Genomic DNA, 21,398 nt, shown 5'->3' on the forward strand with positions numbered 1-21,398 from the left:
CCACACCTCCCCCTTACTTCCCTCCAAGGCCCCAAGGGATCCTTCCATATCCGCCACAAATTCACCTGCACCTCCACACACATCATTTACTGCATCCGCTGCACCCGATGTGGCCTCCTCTATATTGTGGAGACAGGCCGCCTACTTGCGGAATATTTCAGAGAACACCTCTGGGACACCCGCACCAACCAACCCAACCACCTTGTAGCTCAACACTTCAACCCCCCCCTCCCACTCCACCAAGGACATGCAAGTTCTTGGACTCCATCGCCAGACCATAGCAACACAACGGCTGGAGGAAGAGCACCTCATCTTCCACCTAGGAAGTCTCCAACCACAAGGAATGAACTCAGATTTCTCCAGTTTCCTCATTTCCCCTCCCACCACCTTGTCTCAGTCCCAACCCTCGAACTCAGCATCACCTTCCTAACCTGAATCTTCTTCCTGACCTCTCCACCCCCACTCCGGCCTATCACCCTCACCTTAACCTCCTTCCACCTATCACATTTCCAACGCCCCTCCCCCAAGTCCCTCCTCCCTACCTTTTATCTTAGCCTGCTGGACACACTTTCCTCATTCCTGAAGAAGGGCTCATACCCGAAACGTTGATTCTCCTGCTCCTTGGATGCTGCCTTACCTGCTGCGCTTTTCCAGCAACACATTTTCAGCCATAATCAAAGTTCTCCATTCAAAACTGGCAAATATAGCCCAACCATTTAAGGAATGTAGGGGGGCACTGAGAAATACAGACCTTGTAACCTGATACCTATCACAGGGAAATTATTAAAATATTAATAAAAAAGGATATGACAGTTGGGCACTAAAACAACAAGACAAACAAATTTCTGTAAAACTCAAGTCTGGCAGCATCTATGGAGAGTTAACATTTCAGGTAGTGACCTTTCTTCAAAACAATGTTCTGAGGTGGTCACTGGATCTGATGTATTAACTTTTGTCTCCACAGGTAATGCCAGACCTGAGTTTTTCTAGCAATTTGTTGTTTGTTTCCAATTACCAACATCCATAGTCCTTTCGAATTTTTAGTAAACATAAAACTATGATTAGGAATTGGGACAGTCAACACGAATTTTGGAAAGAAAAATAACATTTGACAAACCTGTTCAAATCAGTATATTTGAACAGAAGTCAGTAGGTTTCCAGATATTAAAAATATCAAGGATAGAATGTATGTGGGGAAATGACAGTAGGTAAGATGATCAGCCATGATCTAGCACAATTTGGAATCAGGCTCAAGGGGTTAAATAGGTTACTAGTGTTCCTGTCCCATCTGCCTAACCGGTCTATGCATTCCACAAGCCTGCTCATTACCTCTACCAACTTGGATTTCTCATCCTTCTATTCCTTTCTCGCTCATGTCTTTCCTTCAAGTGGATCAATGCTACCTCTGCTTCAACACTCCATGTGGCAGTGAGTCCAACAATCTTAACTGCTACAGATTCTGTGGCAATCATATTTCTAGCCTCTTATTCTAGATTAGCTTAGTGCAAGCTATTGCTCATTAACCCTCCATTTTAATTTTAAAGACCTCGATAGGATCTGTTTTCCACAGAAAACAGCCCTAGTCTGCTTAACTTTACCAAATGGTTTTTTCCACTCCGTCTGGTCAAATCCTTGTCACTTTAAAAATAAGTTCTCAATATCCTTTTAGCAGCATGGCAATCAGAATTTTACTCCATAATGCAAGTGCTGTCTAATCAAGACTGCAGAAAAATCAATTAGCTCTAACTTTTGCTAGCTTCATGGTTAACCTGCTTTCTAGTTTTATTAATCTTATTTTCTCCTACTTCAGTAAACCACAGTGTACCAGTATTTTACTAAAAAAGCTATACTAATTAAGATTTAAGTGACAATAACTCATTCAATTCAAACTAATTTTACTGTTTCCAGCTCAGGAGCATCAAGGCCAGTCATAATGCTGCTCAAGCTACCTCAGCTAATATTTCAGTGAAAGTATAGTCTGCTCTGAATTATATCATTTATGCAATTAAATCTACTCATTTGGTATCACCTTCCAAACTTGTAGTATCTACCACCCAGAAGGGCTGGCTGCATAGGAACACCCCAATCTACAAGTTTTTTCCAAGCCCCTCACATTCTGACCTGCACCTTCTTCAAGGCTCCTTTACAGTTGGATAGTGAACTTCCATCCATTCCTGACTGTGCACTTCAAGCTGGTTTTTCTATCCATTGTATAGTCTGTACAGCGTCCCTCGGGTAAGACAAAAGGGTGGAGGGGTTTGCTTTTTAATTAACAACTTGTGGTGCACGGACACTACAACCTTGAGCAGCCATTGCTCCCAAAACCTTGAATTCCTCACCTCAAATACCACCCCTTCTATCTACCAAGGAAGGTTACTGCTGCTATACAAACTGCTGTGTACATACCGCCATAAGAAAAGGTTAAGGAAGTTCTGGATGTGCTGTACTCCACCACTAACACCCTGGAGATGGAACACCCAGAGTCCCTGCTTACTGTAACTGGCGACTTCAAATCAAGCCAATCTAAGAAAGGTGTTGCCCAAGTACCATCAGAACATTGCCTGCCCTCATTTTGGGAACTCTGACCACAATGCTATGTTTCTTCTCCCAACTTACAGGCAAAAACTCGAGCAGGAAACCCCCTAACTGACGTACAGGCAGTGTTGGTCAGAGAAGGCAGAGGATCAACTCTGGTGCTGTTTGGAATTGGTTGATTGAACCTGGCCTAAACAATCTGCAGGTACCTTGGACTGGTACGCCACCACAGTCACAGGCTTAATCAGTACGTGCGTGGAGGACTGCATACCAAGAAAGTCAATCCCAAACAGGAAACCCTGGATGAATTAGGACATGCAGAACCTGGTAAAAACCAATGTAAGGCCTTCAGATCAGAAAACCCACTCAAATAAGGAATTCAAGTATGACCGTCACAGAGCCATTCAGACAGCCAAGGACCAAAACCAATCCAAACTAGATACCCAGACAGAGACCGAGCGACTCTGGCAAGCACTGACTGAATGACATCACATGTTCAAAAAAGAGACAGTGTAAAATAGCAGACGATGATATATCCCTCCCAGATCATCTCAAAGCCAATGCTCACTTTCAGCAGAATTTTGAGAAGTAACACCTATTCTGACAAGTCCTGACGAACCTATCCCAACAGTCACTGCAGAGGTCAGATCAGTTTTCCTTCGTGTGAATCCAAGGAAAGCGAGTACCAGGCAGGGGTCTTCTCAGACATCTTCAACCTCTCCCTGCAGCAGGCCACTGTCCCTGCCTGTTTCAAGAGGGCCAACATCATCCCTGTGCCTAAGAAGGCTCATGCATCATGTCTCAATGACTACAACCCAGCAGCCCTAACTTCGGTCGTTACGAAATACTTTGAAAGGCTGGTTGTGGCATTAACACCAGCCTCCAGACTATTTTTGACCCACTCTAATTTACCTATCAGACCAACAGATCCAGTCAGATGCCATATCACTTGTCCTTCACTCCTCCCTAGAACATCTTGACACCAAGAACAACTATCTAAGAATCCTACTCATTGAAGGCTGAACTGTAGTCAACACTATTATTTCCTTGAGACTAATTACTAAACTTAATGATCTCAGACTAAGCCCCAATGTCTGCAACTAGATCCTCAGTTTCCTGACCCACAGGCCACAATCTGAAGATTGGGGACAATATTTCATCCTCACTAACACTGGAGCCCCCCAAGAATGCATACTCAGCCCCCTATTATACACGCTGTATACCAATGACTGTGTCACCAAATACCAGACAAATGCCATTTACAAGTTCGCTGATGACACTACCATAGTCGGTCGAATCTCAGATGGTGACAAAACAGACTACAGACGGGAGGTGGAAAACCTGGGAAAATGGTGCACTGAACAACCTAGCTCTCAATGTTGGCAAAACCAAGGAACCCATTGACTTTCAACGGAATGTTACTTATGCCCCCCCTACACATTAACAGCACAGAGGTGGAATGAGTGGGGAGTGTCAAGCTCCTGGGCACAGTCATCCACGAGCTTTCTTGGACTCTTCTTGTGGATGCACTGGTTACAAAGACCCAACATCATCTCTTCCTCAGGCAGCTGAGGAAATTTGGCATAACGGCAAATATCCTTGTCAACCTTTATAGATGCCCCATCGAAAGCATTCTGTCTGGATGTATCACTACCTGGTATGGCAATTGTACCATTCAAGATTGGAGATGGTTACAGAGAGAGTGGTGAACTCTGCCCCAAAAATCACAAAGGCCAGCCTCCCATCTATAGAATCCATCTACCAGGCCCGCTGTCAAAGAAAGGCCACCAACATTCTCAAAAATCCATCCCACCCTGGCAATGTTTTTCTACAACCTCTATCAGAAAGAGGGTACAGATGCTCTACATGCACCAGCTAACTTCATAACAGTTCCTACCCTACTGTTATAGGAAGGTTGAATGGACTCAAACTCTTAACATTCGCCTGTACCTGTGTTTTTGTTTTTGCCTATTATTTACTTATCTATGCTAACTATGTGATCTGCCTGTATTGCTTGCAAGACAAAGCTTTAAATTCAATTCAATTCCTTGCTATTAGCTCTGTGGGAGCCCCCATATCTTAAGAATGCATAGTTTAAGGCAGCAGCTCACCACACCTACTTAAGAGCAATAATTGTTGGTCTCGGCAAGGAGACTCATACTTGACAGAAATAATTTTAAAATTGAGATAATGTAAATTAACAACCTAAGGTACTAATTGCATTTCAATCAGAATGATTACACCGCATAAGGAGACATTTGCCTGTCATATGCATGATGGCTCTCTACATGAGCAACAATTTAACTACTTATGACAACCTCAACTTATTTTAGAAAAGATAATGATAACAAGATATGACTGCTAAGTTATAGTTGTTTGATAGCACAGGACTTGAATACTGCTAGGAAAACGGCACTAGTTGAAGCTTTCCATCTTACAATCAAGACAACTTGCACAAATTGCCATTAGATAGTTTGTTGGAATCTACATTGTTGTACCATTCTTATCTTACCAATCTGAGCAGAGTGCATTCTCTTTGCCATGTTCTTTGCTCGTACAGCTTCTTTGATACGGTCCACTTCCTGCTGGTAGCGCTTGCGATCTCTAAGTGCATTCTCTTTGGCTTCCTTTAATGCAGATTCCAAAGCCTTGACTCTCTCAGCCGTGGCTCTGAGACGTTTCTCTAGTTTGGGAAGCTCACAACGAAGATCTGCATTATCCCGTACCAACTAAAGGAAAGTACAACATCTTAATATTAATAAACCTAAGAACATGATCAGGTTGTATCAGGACTTCAAGGAATTACAACTTAAAGGAAATTAATTGGAAAATAACTGCACATAACAGAATGAATACAGTGACAGATTTTAACCTGGTTCATTTGTTGCAAATTCAAGATATCCAATTTGCTTCCTAATCCTTGATGTAAATGAAGCCCTACTGACTAAGATTTTGTGATGGTTCAAATGAAGCACCAGGGAGCTGAAACATTTCAGATGGGATAATCGTAATTCATAATGTTATGAAGTTGCCACTTTTTAATTGATTATAAATGAGAGAAAAACATAAGCTACTTTTAAACTTGGGAGATTGATTTTATTAGGTGAAAGTAAGGACTACAGATGCTAGAGATTAGAGTCAAGAGCAAGGTGCTGGAAAAGCACAGCAGGTCAGGCAGCAGAGGAGCAGAAAAGGACTGTTACTCAAAACATTGATTTTCCTGCTCCTCAGATTGATTTTATTGGCAGTCATGAGTTAACTGTAATGTGAATATTAAAGTACAATTTAAACCACTGCTCATTGTTTAATCACAATATTTTAAATGCATTGTTTCTATTTCGAGGAGTCAGCTTTACTTTAAATAACAAATCTTGAAAGACAAAAAAGGGATTGCATACTGCACAGTTTGATGGATTTAATTGCTTCTATAACTACTAACTTGGCCTGTCTTTGTGGGGAAATGGTTTAAATTCAAACAGTCAAGCTTTTTTTGGGCTGAACATATTACTGGGTTCTTCAAATTTTAAAAACACAATCACCTGTTATTTAGTTACAGTCTCAGGTGTTCTGTTTCAGGGTTTGTCCATCAAGGAAGCAAAGCAGCTAATAGGCAATTACCTCCAGGACAAAAACAAACAGGACAAACCAGAAGTAAGAATTACAAATGTAAAAAGGACAATGGTACCTTAATTTTGAGGCTTTAAATATCACAACTCAGAAGCCACACCTCGGACTACACAGAGTGCAAATCCTAATCTAATTAGTAAGGTCAAAATAATTGTAGGTGCTTACAAACTAAGATCAAGAGGATCAGTTGTTATTGTTCGTAGATTTTAATTTCCAAATCAAACACCCCTTCTGATTTAAAGCAGTTTTAAATCTGTACAGCATTAACTTGATCTCCACCTATCATTTACTCCTTTAGCTCATATGATCTTCAGCATATAAATCTTTCCATAGATACAATCAATTCTGAAGGGTGACTGGATCCAAAATATTGAATCTGCTTTCTCTTCAGATGTTGCCAGACCTGCTGCATTTCTCCAGCAATCTGTTTTTGTTTCGGATTATTCTTAAAACAGGCTTCCCTGGGGGTTTTGTTCAGTAATTTAGCATTGAAATTAGTAGAGTTAAATGCAAGTCCTGGCACGCTGAATTATTGTTCTTGTGTCAGACAAAGAAACTATAGCAGCTGTAGTTATGCAGGTGGATCTTGGCAGCTATAGGCTGCAACATAAATCTTTGGCTAATTGCAATGAATTTATGCAACATTCTCAAATGTCCATGCAAAGTAACTTCGATAGATATCCTATCGAAATAGTTATTGTACAAGTTGATTTTTTTTCTTGTAAATCATGTGATTTAATAACACCATCTAATGAACATGAATTTTAAAAAGGGAAAAAAAACACAAGTTATTGAAGAATGGTCAGTTTCTAGTTTTTGGAAGCTTGACTCATAGCATCCAGTCCCCATTAGCATGCTCCACAATTTTAAAGCTGTTATTGCTGCTGTTTTCTAAATACAAATGATCAAACAAGCATATAAATAGATCTGATGCTGAGTTTAAGTAAAAACATTTGCAGAAATGTTAACACCTTTGATTTACCTGCTTATGAACCTTTGTGAGCTGTTCAAGGTTGTTTTCAAGAAAGGAGATCTTTTGCTTCTGTGCAGCACTACCACCAGTGTCATCAGAATCCATTTCAGCACTCTGGAATAAAACGGGGATAAAGACTTATTCAGACATCTTCAACTGGAAGTCTAATACTGTAAAACAACTTAGATTACAATATAATAATCTATTAAAAAGTCAGTTCTTCTATAACGCGATAGTTGCATTCTTGTGCAACCCCGCATCAAAGAAAAATCACACTTTAGAAACAGTGCTTAAATTGTTGGCGATGTAATCATGTTACAGCGAACATGTTTTTTTTTAAAACAAGTTTGCACTTTAGAAACAGTGTCCTCAATCGGATTAATTAAACACACGTTATAGCAGACCAACCTGTAAAGGCAACAAAGTGTAACATTTAGATTAGCGATTTATTGTACTACTAACTGAAAGCAGGTGACAGATTGAACAATGCTGCAGTACACTTAACATTGAGTCTACATAGTTGAAAAATAAATTGTCCATGCAAAGTTACTTCCAAGAGGATAACTGCACATCTGTATAGCATCTACAACATAGAAGCAGACCATTCCTTCTATCTGATGTACATAATAGTTGTGCTTCACACAAGCCTTTGCCCATCTAACCTTATCAGCATATGCTTTTACTACTTTCTCCTGGATGCTTATTTAACTTTCACTTAAGTGCATCTATGCTAGCTATGGTCAATGATTCCTTGCAGTAGCATGCTCCACATTTCTAACATTCTTTAGGTAAATGTTTTCTCCAAAATTCCCTCCTTACATTTAGGAGTTCCAGTTTTAAGACTCTCCACAAATTGGGAAAAATATCTTCATTTGTAAAAGGAATTCGATAGGGTTGACTCAAAGACCACTAGCTACACCTCAGTGTTCTTTTCTAAGGAAAAGAGCCCCAACCTTTCCTGGTGCGTGTCACCTCAGTTCTGATAGCATCCTTGCAAATCTTTTGTATACTTCTCCAGGATTAAGAACAAAGGAGAAGATTCATTGGGGAGTATTGTGGTATCAAGCAATAATTTTTAATGTTAACTTGTACAAAATGGAAACTGGACTTCATAAACTGAGTAATTTATCATTTAAAAAGTGCTATAAAATACAATCCAAATGCTATTAATTAAAATGATCAGTGGCCACAAGGGCTAAAAATGCAGTAGTAAAAGTCACTTTGAACTAATAGCAGCACAGTGGCATGTTATTGGGTCAGTGCTTCAGAGCTAATAATCTAGAGAATCCATGGTCAAATTTTATCACGGCAGTTTGATAACTTTGTTACAAAAACAAAATATCACTAAATGTGACCATGAAGCTGCCAGATTTTAAGAACTAAGAATGAGTTGGATAGAGCTCTCAAAGATAGTGGAATCAAGGGTTATGGAGATAAGGCAGGAAGAGGATACTGATTAGGAATGATCAGCCATGATCATATTGAATAGCGGTGCAGGCTCGAAGGGCTGAATGGCCTACTCCTGCACCCATTGTCTATTGTCTAATGAGTTCTTGTAGGAAAGGAAATCTGCTGTCCGTCTTTACCCAATATAGCTCTTCAGTCCTAAACACTTTCTGGCCTCGGAATTGAACCAGCTGTTTCAAACAGTTACCAGTGGCTCAAGAAGGGGACATACAAATCACTTTTCATGACAACGAAAGATGGTCAGCAATTGTCATGAACATTCCAAGAAGAAAATTTAAGTCTTCCAAACTGGAAATGGGTCACACAAATTAACTGCAATGTTCAAACTGAAATAGCTTAATTTTAATACTGGGCAACAACTAATGCAATTCAGCCAGCAGCAGGGAAATCCAAAATCTTGAGAATAAAAATTCATCCAACAGAAAAAAAAAAGGTACACAGCAAGAGCCCAAATAATATCAATATTTTCACTAATGGAAATTTCATCTAAAAGATAACCTGAAAGATGGTTAGCAAACTTGCAATTTAATATTACGTCTCAGCTAACATAAAAGGAGTTGTGCAAGTCACAGATCATCCGCTTAAATAACATTGCTTTCTATAACTTATGAATACTTTATCCTGAACACCAACAGAGGATCTCTAGTGGTGCTAAACATTACTAGACAATCAAAGTTTGTGAGAAGATTTGTAGCTCGGGTGCTCGTTGCTGTGGTTCTGTTCGCCGAGCTGGAAGTTTTTGTTGCAAACCTTTCGTCCCCTGTCTAGGTGACATCCTCAGTGCTTGGGAGCCTCCTGTGAAGCGCTTCTGTAGTGTTTCCTCTGGCATTTATAGTGGCCTGTCCCTGCCGCTTCCGGTTGTCAGTTTCAGCTGTCCGCTGTAGTGGCCGGTATATTGGGTCCAGGTCGATCTGTTTGTTGATGGAGTTTGTGGATGAGTGCCATGTTTCTAGGAATTCCCTGGCTGTTCTTTGTTTCGCTTGCTCTATAATGGTAGTGTTGTCCCAGTCAAATTCATGTTGCTTGTAGTCTACGTGTGTGGCTACTAGGGATAGCTGGTCGTGTCGTTTCGTGGCTAGTTGATGTTCATGGATGCGGATCGTTAGCTGTCTTCCTGTTTGTCCTATATAGTGTTTATAACACTAGGACTTATAACAGCACACAATCTGTATTTTAATGCCAATATAGCTCATGGCGGACCTCTGAAGTATTTCATGTTGTTGTTCCAATGGGGCTATCCATCATGCACAGATTGCCGTATTATGATCCAAACGTTAACAACTATATCCACTCAACACTATAGGTCCCAAACTGTATTAATGAATCAATGATCCCAGTGTACTCTTCTGGCAAACTGAAATCGTGATGCAGTACCACATCTGAAAGAGACTGCCCAAACAAGCACTGGAAGTGCAGCATTTACATTCAGGATAAGCTCAAACTGGAACTCAATCTAGAAAGTCAAGCATCCCATAGATTGATTTGTGGGCGGCACGGTGGCACAGTGGTTAGCACTGCTGCCTCACAGCGCCAGAGACCCGGGTTCAATTCCCGCCTCAGGCGACTGACTGTGTGGAGTTTGCACGTTCTCCCCGTGTCTGCGTGGGTTTCCTCCGGGTGCTCTGGTTTCCTCCCACCATCCAAAGATGTGCAGGGTCAGGTGAATTGGCCATATTAAATTGCCTGTAATGTTAGGTAAGGGGTAAATGTACGGGTATGGGTGGGTTTCGCTTCGGCGGGTCGGTGTGGCCTTGTTGGGCCGAAGGGCCTGTTTCCACACTGTAATCTAATCGAATCTAATCTAATTGGTGCAATTCTATGATTTATGTTTAAAGATGGCACTTGTGACGAGATGTACCTCAAAGAGTCATTTGCTCTGTCCTGTTTCTCTTGGAGAGAGATGTTGTAAACCTGGTGCTGAGGTATCCACTTCATGGAAAGAGGAGCAAGTAGCTTTTTCTTTAACAAAGGCAGCATGAGTGGATGGAGTCAGTCTCACAGACCTGGGATTTTTTTGCTTTCAATTCTAGAAGTTGGAGTTTTGGAGCTGAAGCTGCTGGTTAAAGTTTTGGCAGCAACAGAAAGCTGAAGTGATCTCTGCTGATAGATTCCTTCTGTCAATGTTGTCTCTCCTAGACTGAAGGAGATGGCAAGTGGGGAAATAGTTTCCTGAATTTGCCTTTGCCAAGGATCCCTTTATGGGATGATGCTATGTTGGAGTAGCAATTATATATTTAGTTAAGTATTTTAATAGTATTAAAATACAGTTCATGCCAATTCTTGTTTTGGCTTGTATTTAAACGGTTATGTAATAATAAAGTGTTTTGCTTAAAGCCTAGTTGTTTGACCAATCAAATCACATCTAGAAGGCGGCACCTAACACTCATCATTAACTCAGGTAAAAGTTCAGATTTAGGCTAATCTCCTTGATATATTTTAAAGAGGGTGTGGTCTAGTCCACAACACACTGCACATTTACATCAAGGTGACTCAACAATGCACGAAAAATAAGTTCGTGCAAGATTGCTACCTGTGGAAGACCTTAATCCCAACTTTTCCAGACACAAAGTATCTTTCCAGCTTGATGCTGAGAATAAGCATCAGTCCATACATCTTTCCCTAAAGTCACAGGAACTCAAACTTTTAAAATAGCTTTCGGTAGATAGTGTTTGCTCAGATTACGATTGGCTTGATTTATCTGTTAGCCGAGACATATTCCAACAACATATGAATCATATTAGACAATCTACCAGCTTGTCTCTATTGCAGAGGACATTGCAGTTCCCGCAAAAACTAATCAACTTGATACAAACTGCCATCAGCTCATTGAGGTTGCAAGAAAACAAGATAAAAGCTTTCAGCAGCCAAAAAAATTATATTAAGGCAAGTCAACTTCTTTGCATTGATATATTCTTCAAAAAGTATCAAATCTAATGTTACCAATATAGAAAATTATACCACAAGACAAAGGCGAATTACAAAAATATCACTGAATCTCGAACTTTTTACCTCCTATATTCTAAATTTTATCTCCTGAGATTTGCTCTGCAAAGACACACCATACAGGAAGACTGAAAAGGGCAACATATATCTCAATCTCTCAAAAATGCTTCATCATCCAATAAGTATATTCTTCAATATTGTGGAAATAAACACATTCCAGAAAGGCCTCAGAATATATCTACTACAGGATGACAAGCTTATTGCATTTGGTTCTCAAGTCGTTACAATAGTTCAGACTCCAAAATCAAAAACTGAAGCACTTGCTCCCCTTTGCGAAATATAAAGTTTCCACATGGACCTATTCAACAAGCATTTCATGCAATATAATTAAAATATAGTTGCAGCTACTGATACCAAGGATATAAGATGGTAACAGCTGTGGCGTGTCAATTCAGGTACCGAGTGTTTTATTAAAAAAAATTACCCACATTTCCTACACCCTCCATTTGCTATTAATTTTGAATTTTGTTTTTTTTTCCAGTGACTCATTGATTATAAAAGCACAAACCATTGGAAATGACCTGTCAAAAAATTCTCATGTATTCCAAGACTATACCACCTAATTGTGAAATCGTATCCTTTGATTTTCAAAGTACAATTAAAACCAAGCTCGGAGGATTTTTCTTGATGTTTTGGCAGAGTTCTAAGGAGTTCCTGCTAAGAATGAAGGTATTCTTCTAGACTTACAAGTAGATATTGTCATATCGGAGTTTGAAGGTAATCTCCACAGCAATCGCATTCATTTCGGTCAATGCCAGCAGCACTAATTCAGCAAATCATGCCTGATGCTATCCAATTGCAACAGCTCAAAAATGATTATCGGCTGTTCACTCAAATACATTGGACAAGTCCCTGAACAAACATTTTTTATAACCAGAGATGAACTAGAACGTGGCAAAAATATAATTTTTAAGGCAAACGAGTGATTAATCCACATGCTCTGCACTAAATCATGCTTGACCACATACACATAAGTTCTTTGGCATCTGTGTGAACTAAAAGGTTTGCATATGAATCTAGTGTCTTGCCATCAGACAGATTAACTGACTCCACACAAAATTCCATCTGACCTGCAAGGTCACTACCAAAATTTTCATGTCCAAGGACATGACTACATCCTGGTGACTGGCTATTTCATGAAATTCCCTTTTCAGAGACAAATCAAAGATACCACTTGTGCAACAGCTTTTGACAGATTTAATTGCCATATTCAGTATGCTTGGTGTTCATCATCAAATTGAGTATGACAACAGCCTGCAATACACTAGTGCACTCTTCCACAATACCCAAGAGAACCGGAGTGCTCAACACATTACCTCCTCTTTTCACTATCCTCAGTCTAATGGTCTTACACCATGCACTTCCTGCCCAGTGAAAACCACAATTATTAAATACAAAGCTGCTAACCAAAATTTTCGATAGCCATTTTAAATCCACTTGTTCCTTCTCAATAGCAATAGCAAGAAAGTGAAGTGAGGATTATTATTACCCATGATCTTATTAAACAGTGGAGCAGACATGACGTGCCAATGGCTTACTTCTACTCCTGTGTCTTCTGGTCTGTAAAGGAGCTACTTTTCAATAAACATGCCTTAGTAGGCCAGCTTCAATGATCCAAATTCAAATTTTAAACATACTGCTTAAGCTCTGTTCTACTTCGGTACATTTTAATTGATACCCATGAGATACCCATTAGAAGAGAAAATATCATTAGTTTGCAAGTTGTGAATGGGCTTCCCTTTCCATGTTCCAACAAATGTACAACTGACCCAGAAAGCAAAGTCACTGTTTCCATACCTTTTTAACTCTGGTCGCCAAGTCTTGAACAAACAGCTTTCGAAGATTATGAAGCGTCTGGAGTTCTTTTGCCTACAGAAATAAAAAAGTGACAGCAGACAGATTAATCCTTGCCCAATAAAAATTTAAGAATGAATTTCTAAAATAAAATCTAAACCCAAGACTTGCATATTCAACTTCACCTACCACAGTCTCTTCCAGTCCTTTGAGGTCCTGCCTTGCTTGTTCTCGTCGATCCTGCATAATCCTACATTGCAATAGATTGTATTATTCAGAATATTTACATGAATGAAAACATAGTACATGCACTAGCAATGATTCTAGAATAAATATCAAGCTTTATTCTTGGTCTAATAAGTAGAGAAGTGGTTGAGAACTTTGTGATATTAGTACATTAACGTGTTAACTAAAATTTGTTTCAAAATAACGGATTTCAATAGTATAGCTTTTGAGTTAAGTAATTTTTCAAAATCTGACTTTTTTTTTTAAAAAAGTAGTGCTGAAATTCAGCTACACATTCATATGAAAACACTCATTTGAAAACATTCATATTACTTACGTCAGTTCATGTAATTTGCGGCTTTTTTCCTGATCAACAGTCTTTAGCTTTTCATGTTCTACATGTAGACGCTCCTGCTCCAACATCATTTTCTGATTTTGGCTGTTGTCAAATGGAAAAAGAAAAATGAACAGAATGTTTTGTTTTAGCTGTAAATAATTTTAATCCAATCCAGAACTAATAAGCAGCAAAAACACTAGCGAGGTCTGAAGATTTTATATTCTCTTCTGCACTTCAATCAAGAGAAAATTATTGATAGTCAGTAATTCCACAGAGGGGTCAGCTCAGGATAACTTCAACTTTTATTCAAAATCTCAGCCAACATATGATGTAGTTCTGGGGAAGTGAGGATCTGTTGCAAGAATGGATTAACTTGCTCTGCTAATGCAACAAATTTTGATATAAAAGATGCCCAAAATAGCAAACTTTATTGAATGAGACTTTTGAAATTTAATAATGTGGGGTGTCAATACTTCATTCAACATTTCAAACTGTATGTGTGCATGTCTAAGACTTTAAATCAATGAGCAAATGGCTAGTGATGCCCAGGATCAGAAAAAGGTAACTACCATACACCAAAGTGTTGCTGAAAACCTACAAAAAAAATTCAACTAATTGGTTTATAAATTCAAATATTGCAGGTTAAATACTAATGAAACACATACTCTTGAAGGTCAGTAATGAGTTTTTCCTGCTTTTCAATTTCATCCCTCAAACTGCTGATCTGTTTCTGATGGGCCTCCCGGTGGCTCTGCATTTGTTGTTCTACAGCTTTCTATAGTTAGAAATGAATAGTAGAAATATTATTTATCAAGGTGAGGCCTCGACAATATACACAGTCAAAATATTGCAATACAAGTGATAAGTGAACATGCAGCCTGCACAATAATCACAAAGAATTAATTCCTATAGTTCCAAAGGAAGGAGTTACCTTCACTTCGTTGGCAGTCTGCACTTTGTTCATGTGCTCCTTTTCCATTTCATGTACTTTTTCTGTAAATTCAAAAAGTTCATTACTTGAATCCTTTAAAATTTCATCAAATCTGAATTACAGAAACTTGGTAAATTCAAAATATAAACTGTTCGAACATTAATGTTTTTCATGACTACTTTTTCTCTCAACTGTCATATTTGATGATAGATTGGATCTATAATAGAATTCAGAATTTCAATAATGTTTTTGGCCTGTTTTGCAACCAATTGCATAAATTCCTAGCCTCTATTCCTCAGCAAGCTGAAACAATTTACAACCATCTTGCTGAGATTTGACTTTGGCCCCACCTCAAAGAATTTTTTTGGCTCTGTGAAATCCAAACCATAATTACACCGAGCTGTGAACAATACCTTGCTACACTCTTTCCCACCTCCCTTGTTAAAATTTTACTTGGCTATGTCTGTCAGTTTACCCTCTGAAATGGAGAATTATTGCAGAGCCCACTGCCAAAATTATCTGCAGTACTAATCCCATCTACCAGATTTCCCTATCAAGTAATTGCAAGCTTCCTCCTGCCCTTTCAATCTACCTGGTAAAATACAGTGCTTAATCCAGGTACTCTGGATGCCATGAGACCAAGACCAAATATTAAAAGCTCCAATTTTTTTTTTTAAAAAGATGCAGAGGAGAGAAGACTTAATTTATTCAAGACCTAAGGACAATTTGAGTTGCATTTTTGACAATAGGGGCCCTACTGCCACACCATATTGCAAGCAGTCACCCAAGTTTTACCTTAACTTAGATTATTTTAGATAGATTACTTAGTGTGGAAATAGGCCCTTCGGCCCAACAAGTCCACACCGACCTGCCGAAGCACAACCCACCCAGACCCATTCCCCCACACTTACCCTGTCACCTAACACTATGGGCAACTTAGCATGGCCAATTCACCTAACCTGCACATTTTTGGCTTGTGGGAGGAAACCGGAGCACCTGGAGGAAACCCACGCAGACATGGGGAGAACGTGCAAACTACACACAGTTAGCCACCTGAGGCGGGAATTGAACCTGGATCTCTGGTGCTGAGAGGCAGTAGTGCTAATCATTGTGCCACCGTGCCGCCCTTGACAGTGGGTAAGCTCTTAAGTTTGAATGGTCAGCATAGAAGAGACAGCATTCTGCCACTGCAGGCAAAGGAATAAGAGGACACCTCTATCTAAGTTTTAGCATTTAGTACTTAGAACTTTTGCAGCAAGATAAAGGGAGAGGGAGAGGGGGAGGGGGAGAGAGAGAGAGAGATAGAGAGAGAGGGAGAGAGAGGTGATAGGGTCAAAGTCTGTATGGATTCTAGTGGTCCTCTCAATCTTGGTCTTTCAAGTAACTGAAGAGTATGTTCACCAACTGTGAGCAGTTCACTCGATTATGATGTGGACACCAGCAGCATGAAATTACATAGTCACCCACCTCATTTTACTCCTCCCCCACCCACCCCCCAAAAAAATTCGGCTTTCAAAATTTTACGATTACAATTCTGTTGCAAATTTATACCACGATAAACAATTTCTTGGCAAAATGTAAACAACTGCACAGGTAAGTGGGGGAAATTAGGTAGTTAGGACCAGGGGAAGAGAAAATTTTTTTAAAAATCAAGCAAACAATTTACAATACTGCACCTGAACACTTGGCATCAGAATATTCCTACAAACTGCAAAACTATTCTACTTCTAAGATTTCTGCAAAAATGCTACACGGTGCAACAAAACATACCCTTGCTCAGAACTAAGACTCAAACATACCTTGCGCCTGAAGCTTGACCAAGTCTTCATTCAATGAATCAACAGATTCTTCCAGATGTCTCTTTTTGTGTTCCACATTCTGTAGATATTCTGTAAGTGACTTGATCTTTGCTTCATGCTAGTATCATTGATTTAAAAAGAAAAAATTATAGTTTAAATAAAAATGAACAAGTCTCTTTTCCCTTCAGGTAAAGAGAGACAACCTAATAATTTTAGTGGAGCTTTCTTTTTGGATATTGTTATGAAATGAAACAAATGAATATTACCATTTTAACTTGTAGGTTTGTGCGTTTTTGCAGTCCAATGATCCACAGTTATAACTACAACAGGCCAGAAATAAATAACTTCATATGCAGGAGAGGTAGAAAAACATACTTGAAGAGGAGGACAGTGAATGGGTAGCATAGATCCAGGAAATAGAAACAGTAAAACTGCCAACTTTTCATGAAAGCTGTTTGCAATTAGTAACATTTATATTCAATGGAATTACCACAATCACCCATTATCAACATCTGGGACTTAGCATTGGCCAGAAATTGAAATGGACCAATCATAAACAAAATACGACAAGAGTAGATCAGAGGCTAGGAATTCTGCAGTGAGCAACTGACCTCCCATCTCCCCAAAGCTGGTTCACCAACTAAGTCATCGTGATGGAATATTTCCTACTTGTGCGGATGAGTACAGCTCAAACTATACAAGTAGTTCAACACCATTCAGCCCCACTTATTAGCTGTCTATACACCACCTTTAAATCCAATATACAATTACAGCAGTTTGGCCAACAACATGTAATGTCTCAACACCAATACTTCTCAGATAGCACCTTCTAAGCTCATGACCCCTTATGATTCACGAGAATGGCAGTTGCACAGGAACGCACCACCTGATACTCCCACCAATACGCTAATTTTTCTGACTTGCAGCTATATCAGTTTCTTCACTGCTACTGGGTCAACATCCTGGAATTCTCTTCCAAACAGCACTGAGGAGTGCTGCAGTGGAAGACAACAGCTCATTATCTATCCTTCATTGTCCTTGAAGATGCTGATGTGTTGATCTAGTTACGGACATATATTCCATGACTGGATATAAAAACTAAATGGTTGTGTATTAATTAATCTGAATATAAAAAGATTTTTAAACTTGAAGCAAAATAGGATACAATTGCTGCCAATTTTTTTAGGTTCTAGGGCAGCAATTGTAACCCCGCCCCCTCAAAATATCACAGTTGACCACAGTGAGAGTCAACATACTACAGTCTGCTGAATAGTCAAGATCAAAATCACTCCAATCATGGCAGAATTACATAGATTGAAAAAGTGACAAAATATAACATGAGAGAACAGAGGATAGAAAAAAAATGAACAAATATTTCTAGAGGCCACTAGCTATCAGGGCCGTTCATCTCTAAGACACAACATCCCAAGCAACATAACCAGATTATGTCCACCATAAGCTACCCCAGTAGTAACTGGAGTGGCTTCTACCACTAATAGGATGTTGCCGTCAAGCCATAACGCCATTCTGTGTACAGCGCAAATGTATACTGTGGAGTAGGAATTTTAGTGATGGTGCAATGCTATGTCAGGTATGAAGCTGTGTCCCCCAAAGATTGGAGGACTGACAAACAGAATTTCACTTCAGTTGTTTACAATCAGTACCTTTCCTATCAGCCCACACTTGCAAAACTCGCAACACTAAATTTAGGATGTTCAGCTGAGCTTGTTGTTATGATGTGCTTGCATGCACAGTAAGCTTATACATTAATACATAGGACCCAGTTCTTTCTGGACAGAAAGCAGAAAGTACTCCACTGTGCCTGTTGTTTCAAATCAACAAAATAGATGACAGGCTATTTACCATCTCATTTGTCTGGGTAATGCCCTGACCAGAGTAAACCTGTTTGGTTTAAAATTTAACAAAACCTGGCCGTTAACTGTTAATCAGCATTGATGAGTACATTATCCATGGTAATGCCTCTGCCAGAGCTCCCAAATCTGCTCATGCAATATAAATACTAGTTTTCCTCTTGAATTTGTTTTCTTACACCTTTTCCAAGTTGAAAATCTGTTTTTTCAGCTCAAATTCTGCACTATTAATAATTTAGATACCAAGCTTTTGATCTCTCAATGGCACATGTTTATGCACAATGCTGTATTATGATCGATTGTAACTAGTTGAATGACCCAAAATTCCCAGCCTTACTTTTTAAAAGAAAAAAAAAGAGAAATGTAGCATGGTAGAGACAAAATAGACAAATTGCAGTCCATTTATTCATGAACTTGGCTCTTTGCGTGCTCCGCGAAGCCTAAAAATACGTATTTGCAGAATAGCTGCTACACAGGGTCTGCAACAGGTGGTGGGGGAAACCAACGAGAAAAAACTTGGCCTCAATCTGTCAGCTGCAGATACATCTATCCATTAAAATATCAGTTAGTGACCATTACACAATTCTTATGTAGCCGAAGCCCTGCCATCACATTGAGAATGTCCTCCACTGTGTTGTGTGGTCCTACCACCGTGTTAAGTCGGACAGATTTCAAACGGATCTAGCAACTCGAGACCAGGTAAGCATGAAGTTCTGTGGGCCATCAGCAGAAGAATTGCACTACAACCTCATAGCCCACACATCCCCTACTCAATCATTACTGTCAAGCTAGGAGGTCAATCAGTATTGAGTATTAAATTCAATGGAGTGCTGATGTGCATGCCAGGAACAGCACCAGGCATACCTAAAGAATAAAAAAAAATTAGGAGTCACCTTACCAAAATGGACTATTTGAATGCTGCTTTTGTTTGGCAAGTGATAGACAGTCTAGATTAGAGTGGTATTGGAAAAGCACAGCCAGTCAGGCAGCATCCGAGAAGCAGGAAAATAGACGTTTCGGGCAAAAGCCCTTCATCCAGCACCACTCTAATATAGACTCTGATTTCCAGCATCTGCAGTCCTCACTTTTGCCCAAGTAATAGACAGAGGTAAGCAATACCACAATCGGTAGATCATATTTAAACTGCAAAATCCATTTTAAATGGTGGTAGCCAATTTAACAACCTACTGGAAGACACCAAAGAAGCTCCACAAATATCCCCATCATCAATGATGGAGGAGCCCAACACAAATGCAAGAGATATGGCTGAAGCATGAAAAGTAATCTTCAGGTGCCAGTCTTCAGCCAATTCACTTCACATCACTCTGATATCCTGAAAGGGTTAGAGGCACTGGATACTGCAAAGGTTAGGGCCCTGACAACATCATGGCTCTCCTCGTCACTCTTCAAACCAAGCAGTTCAACATTGGCATCTAGCCAACAAAGTGGAAACTTGTCCAAGCAGGACAAATCCAATCTAGCCAATTACTGCCTAAATCAGTCTATCCTCAAACATTAATAGTGATGGAAGGTATCATCAACAGGGCTATCATGCAACACTTGCTAAGCAACAACCTACTTGTTGACACCCAATTTGGGCTTTGCGAGGGCCACTCAGCTCCTGACCTCATTACAACCTTGGTTCAAACATAGACAAAAGAGCTGAATTCTAGAGTTGAAGTGAGTTTGACAGCCATTGACATGAAGGCCATATTTGACTGAGTGCGGCATTAAAAGAGCCCTGGCAAAACCAGAATAATAGGTATCAGAAGGAAACCTCCCTGCTGATAGGAGTCACAGCTGGTATACAGAATAATCTTTGTGGTTGTTGGAGGTCAGCCATCTCAGCTTGAGTGAGTCTCTGCAGAGAGTTCCTCAGGGTCATGTCCTGGACCCATTCAGCTGCTTCAACGATCTTCCCTTCATCACAAGATGAAAAGTGGGAACCCTTGCTAATGTTTGCACAACATTCAGCGCCATTCACGGCCTCTCAGATATGAAGCAGTCAGTGCTCACATTCAACAAAATTTAGACAATATCCAGGCTCGAGCCTACAAGTGGCAAGGAATATTATCGCCACACAAATGCCAGGCAATAACCATCTCCAATAAGACACAATCCAACCACTGATCTTTAACACTCAATGGTGTCACCATAATTGAATCCCCCATCATCATTCTGGAGGTTACCATTGACCAGAAACAACTAGATTCACCATAAGTGTAGTGGTATCATGAATAACTCAGAGGCTAGAAATACTGTGGTGAGTAACACCTCCTGACACTGCAAACCCTGTCCATCACCCATAAGGCACAAGACAGGAGTGTGACAGATTTCCCCCAATTACTTGAGTGCAGCACCAATACTCAAGAACCTTGACACCACCCAAAACAAAGTAGCCCAACTGATTGGCTCCACATCGACAAGCATCCACTCCCTCTACCATCAATTCTCAAAGGTGTGTACAATCTACTAGATGCACTGCTGAAATTCAGAGATCCTTAAACAGCATCGTCCAAACCCATGACCACATCCATCCAGAAGGGCAAGGGCAGCAGACACACAGAACACCACCACCTTAGAGTTCCCCAACAAGCTACTCCCCATCCTTGACTTGGAAAATATCACCGCTCCTTCACTGTTACTTGCCAAAATCCTTGAATTCCCTCTCTCTCTGTAAGGGGTCTACCTGCAGCTGTTCAAGTTCATCTTCTCAAGCAACATCAACATTCCATAAGTGCATAAAATAAATAGTCTTTACCACAAATTTTAAACTGCAGACATTCAGGGAAAGGGGCGGGGGGGGGTTGGGAGAAGAAGAGAGAAGGGGGAAAGA

At 39.9% G+C, this 21,398-nt stretch overlaps 1 protein-coding gene across 1 annotated transcript in view; it reads right to left on the reverse strand.

The window, feature by feature from the left end:
• Positions 1-21,398, reverse strand: part of LOC122550078 (kinesin-1 heavy chain) — a 100,903-nt gene that overhangs the window by 16,996 nt on the left and 62,509 nt on the right. The window contains exons 17-24 of the mRNA XM_043690596.1: positions 16,692-16,809; positions 14,893-14,954; positions 14,627-14,736; positions 13,962-14,063; positions 13,589-13,649; positions 13,403-13,474; positions 7,145-7,249; positions 5,048-5,264 (exon numbers count right to left, since the gene is read on the reverse strand). Of these exons, the coding sequence (XP_043546531.1) occupies positions 5,048-5,264; positions 7,145-7,249; positions 13,403-13,474; positions 13,589-13,649; positions 13,962-14,063; positions 14,627-14,736; positions 14,893-14,954; positions 16,692-16,809 (847 nt within the window). The remainder of the gene's footprint in view (positions 1-5,047; positions 5,265-7,144; positions 7,250-13,402; positions 13,475-13,588; positions 13,650-13,961; positions 14,064-14,626; positions 14,737-14,892; positions 14,955-16,691; positions 16,810-21,398) is intronic.

Source organism: Chiloscyllium plagiosum, chromosome 5, assembly GCF_004010195.1.
Source record: "Chiloscyllium plagiosum isolate BGI_BamShark_2017 chromosome 5, ASM401019v2, whole genome shotgun sequence".
In the NCBI taxonomy this organism is placed as follows: domain Eukaryota; kingdom Metazoa; phylum Chordata; class Chondrichthyes; order Orectolobiformes; family Hemiscylliidae; genus Chiloscyllium; species Chiloscyllium plagiosum.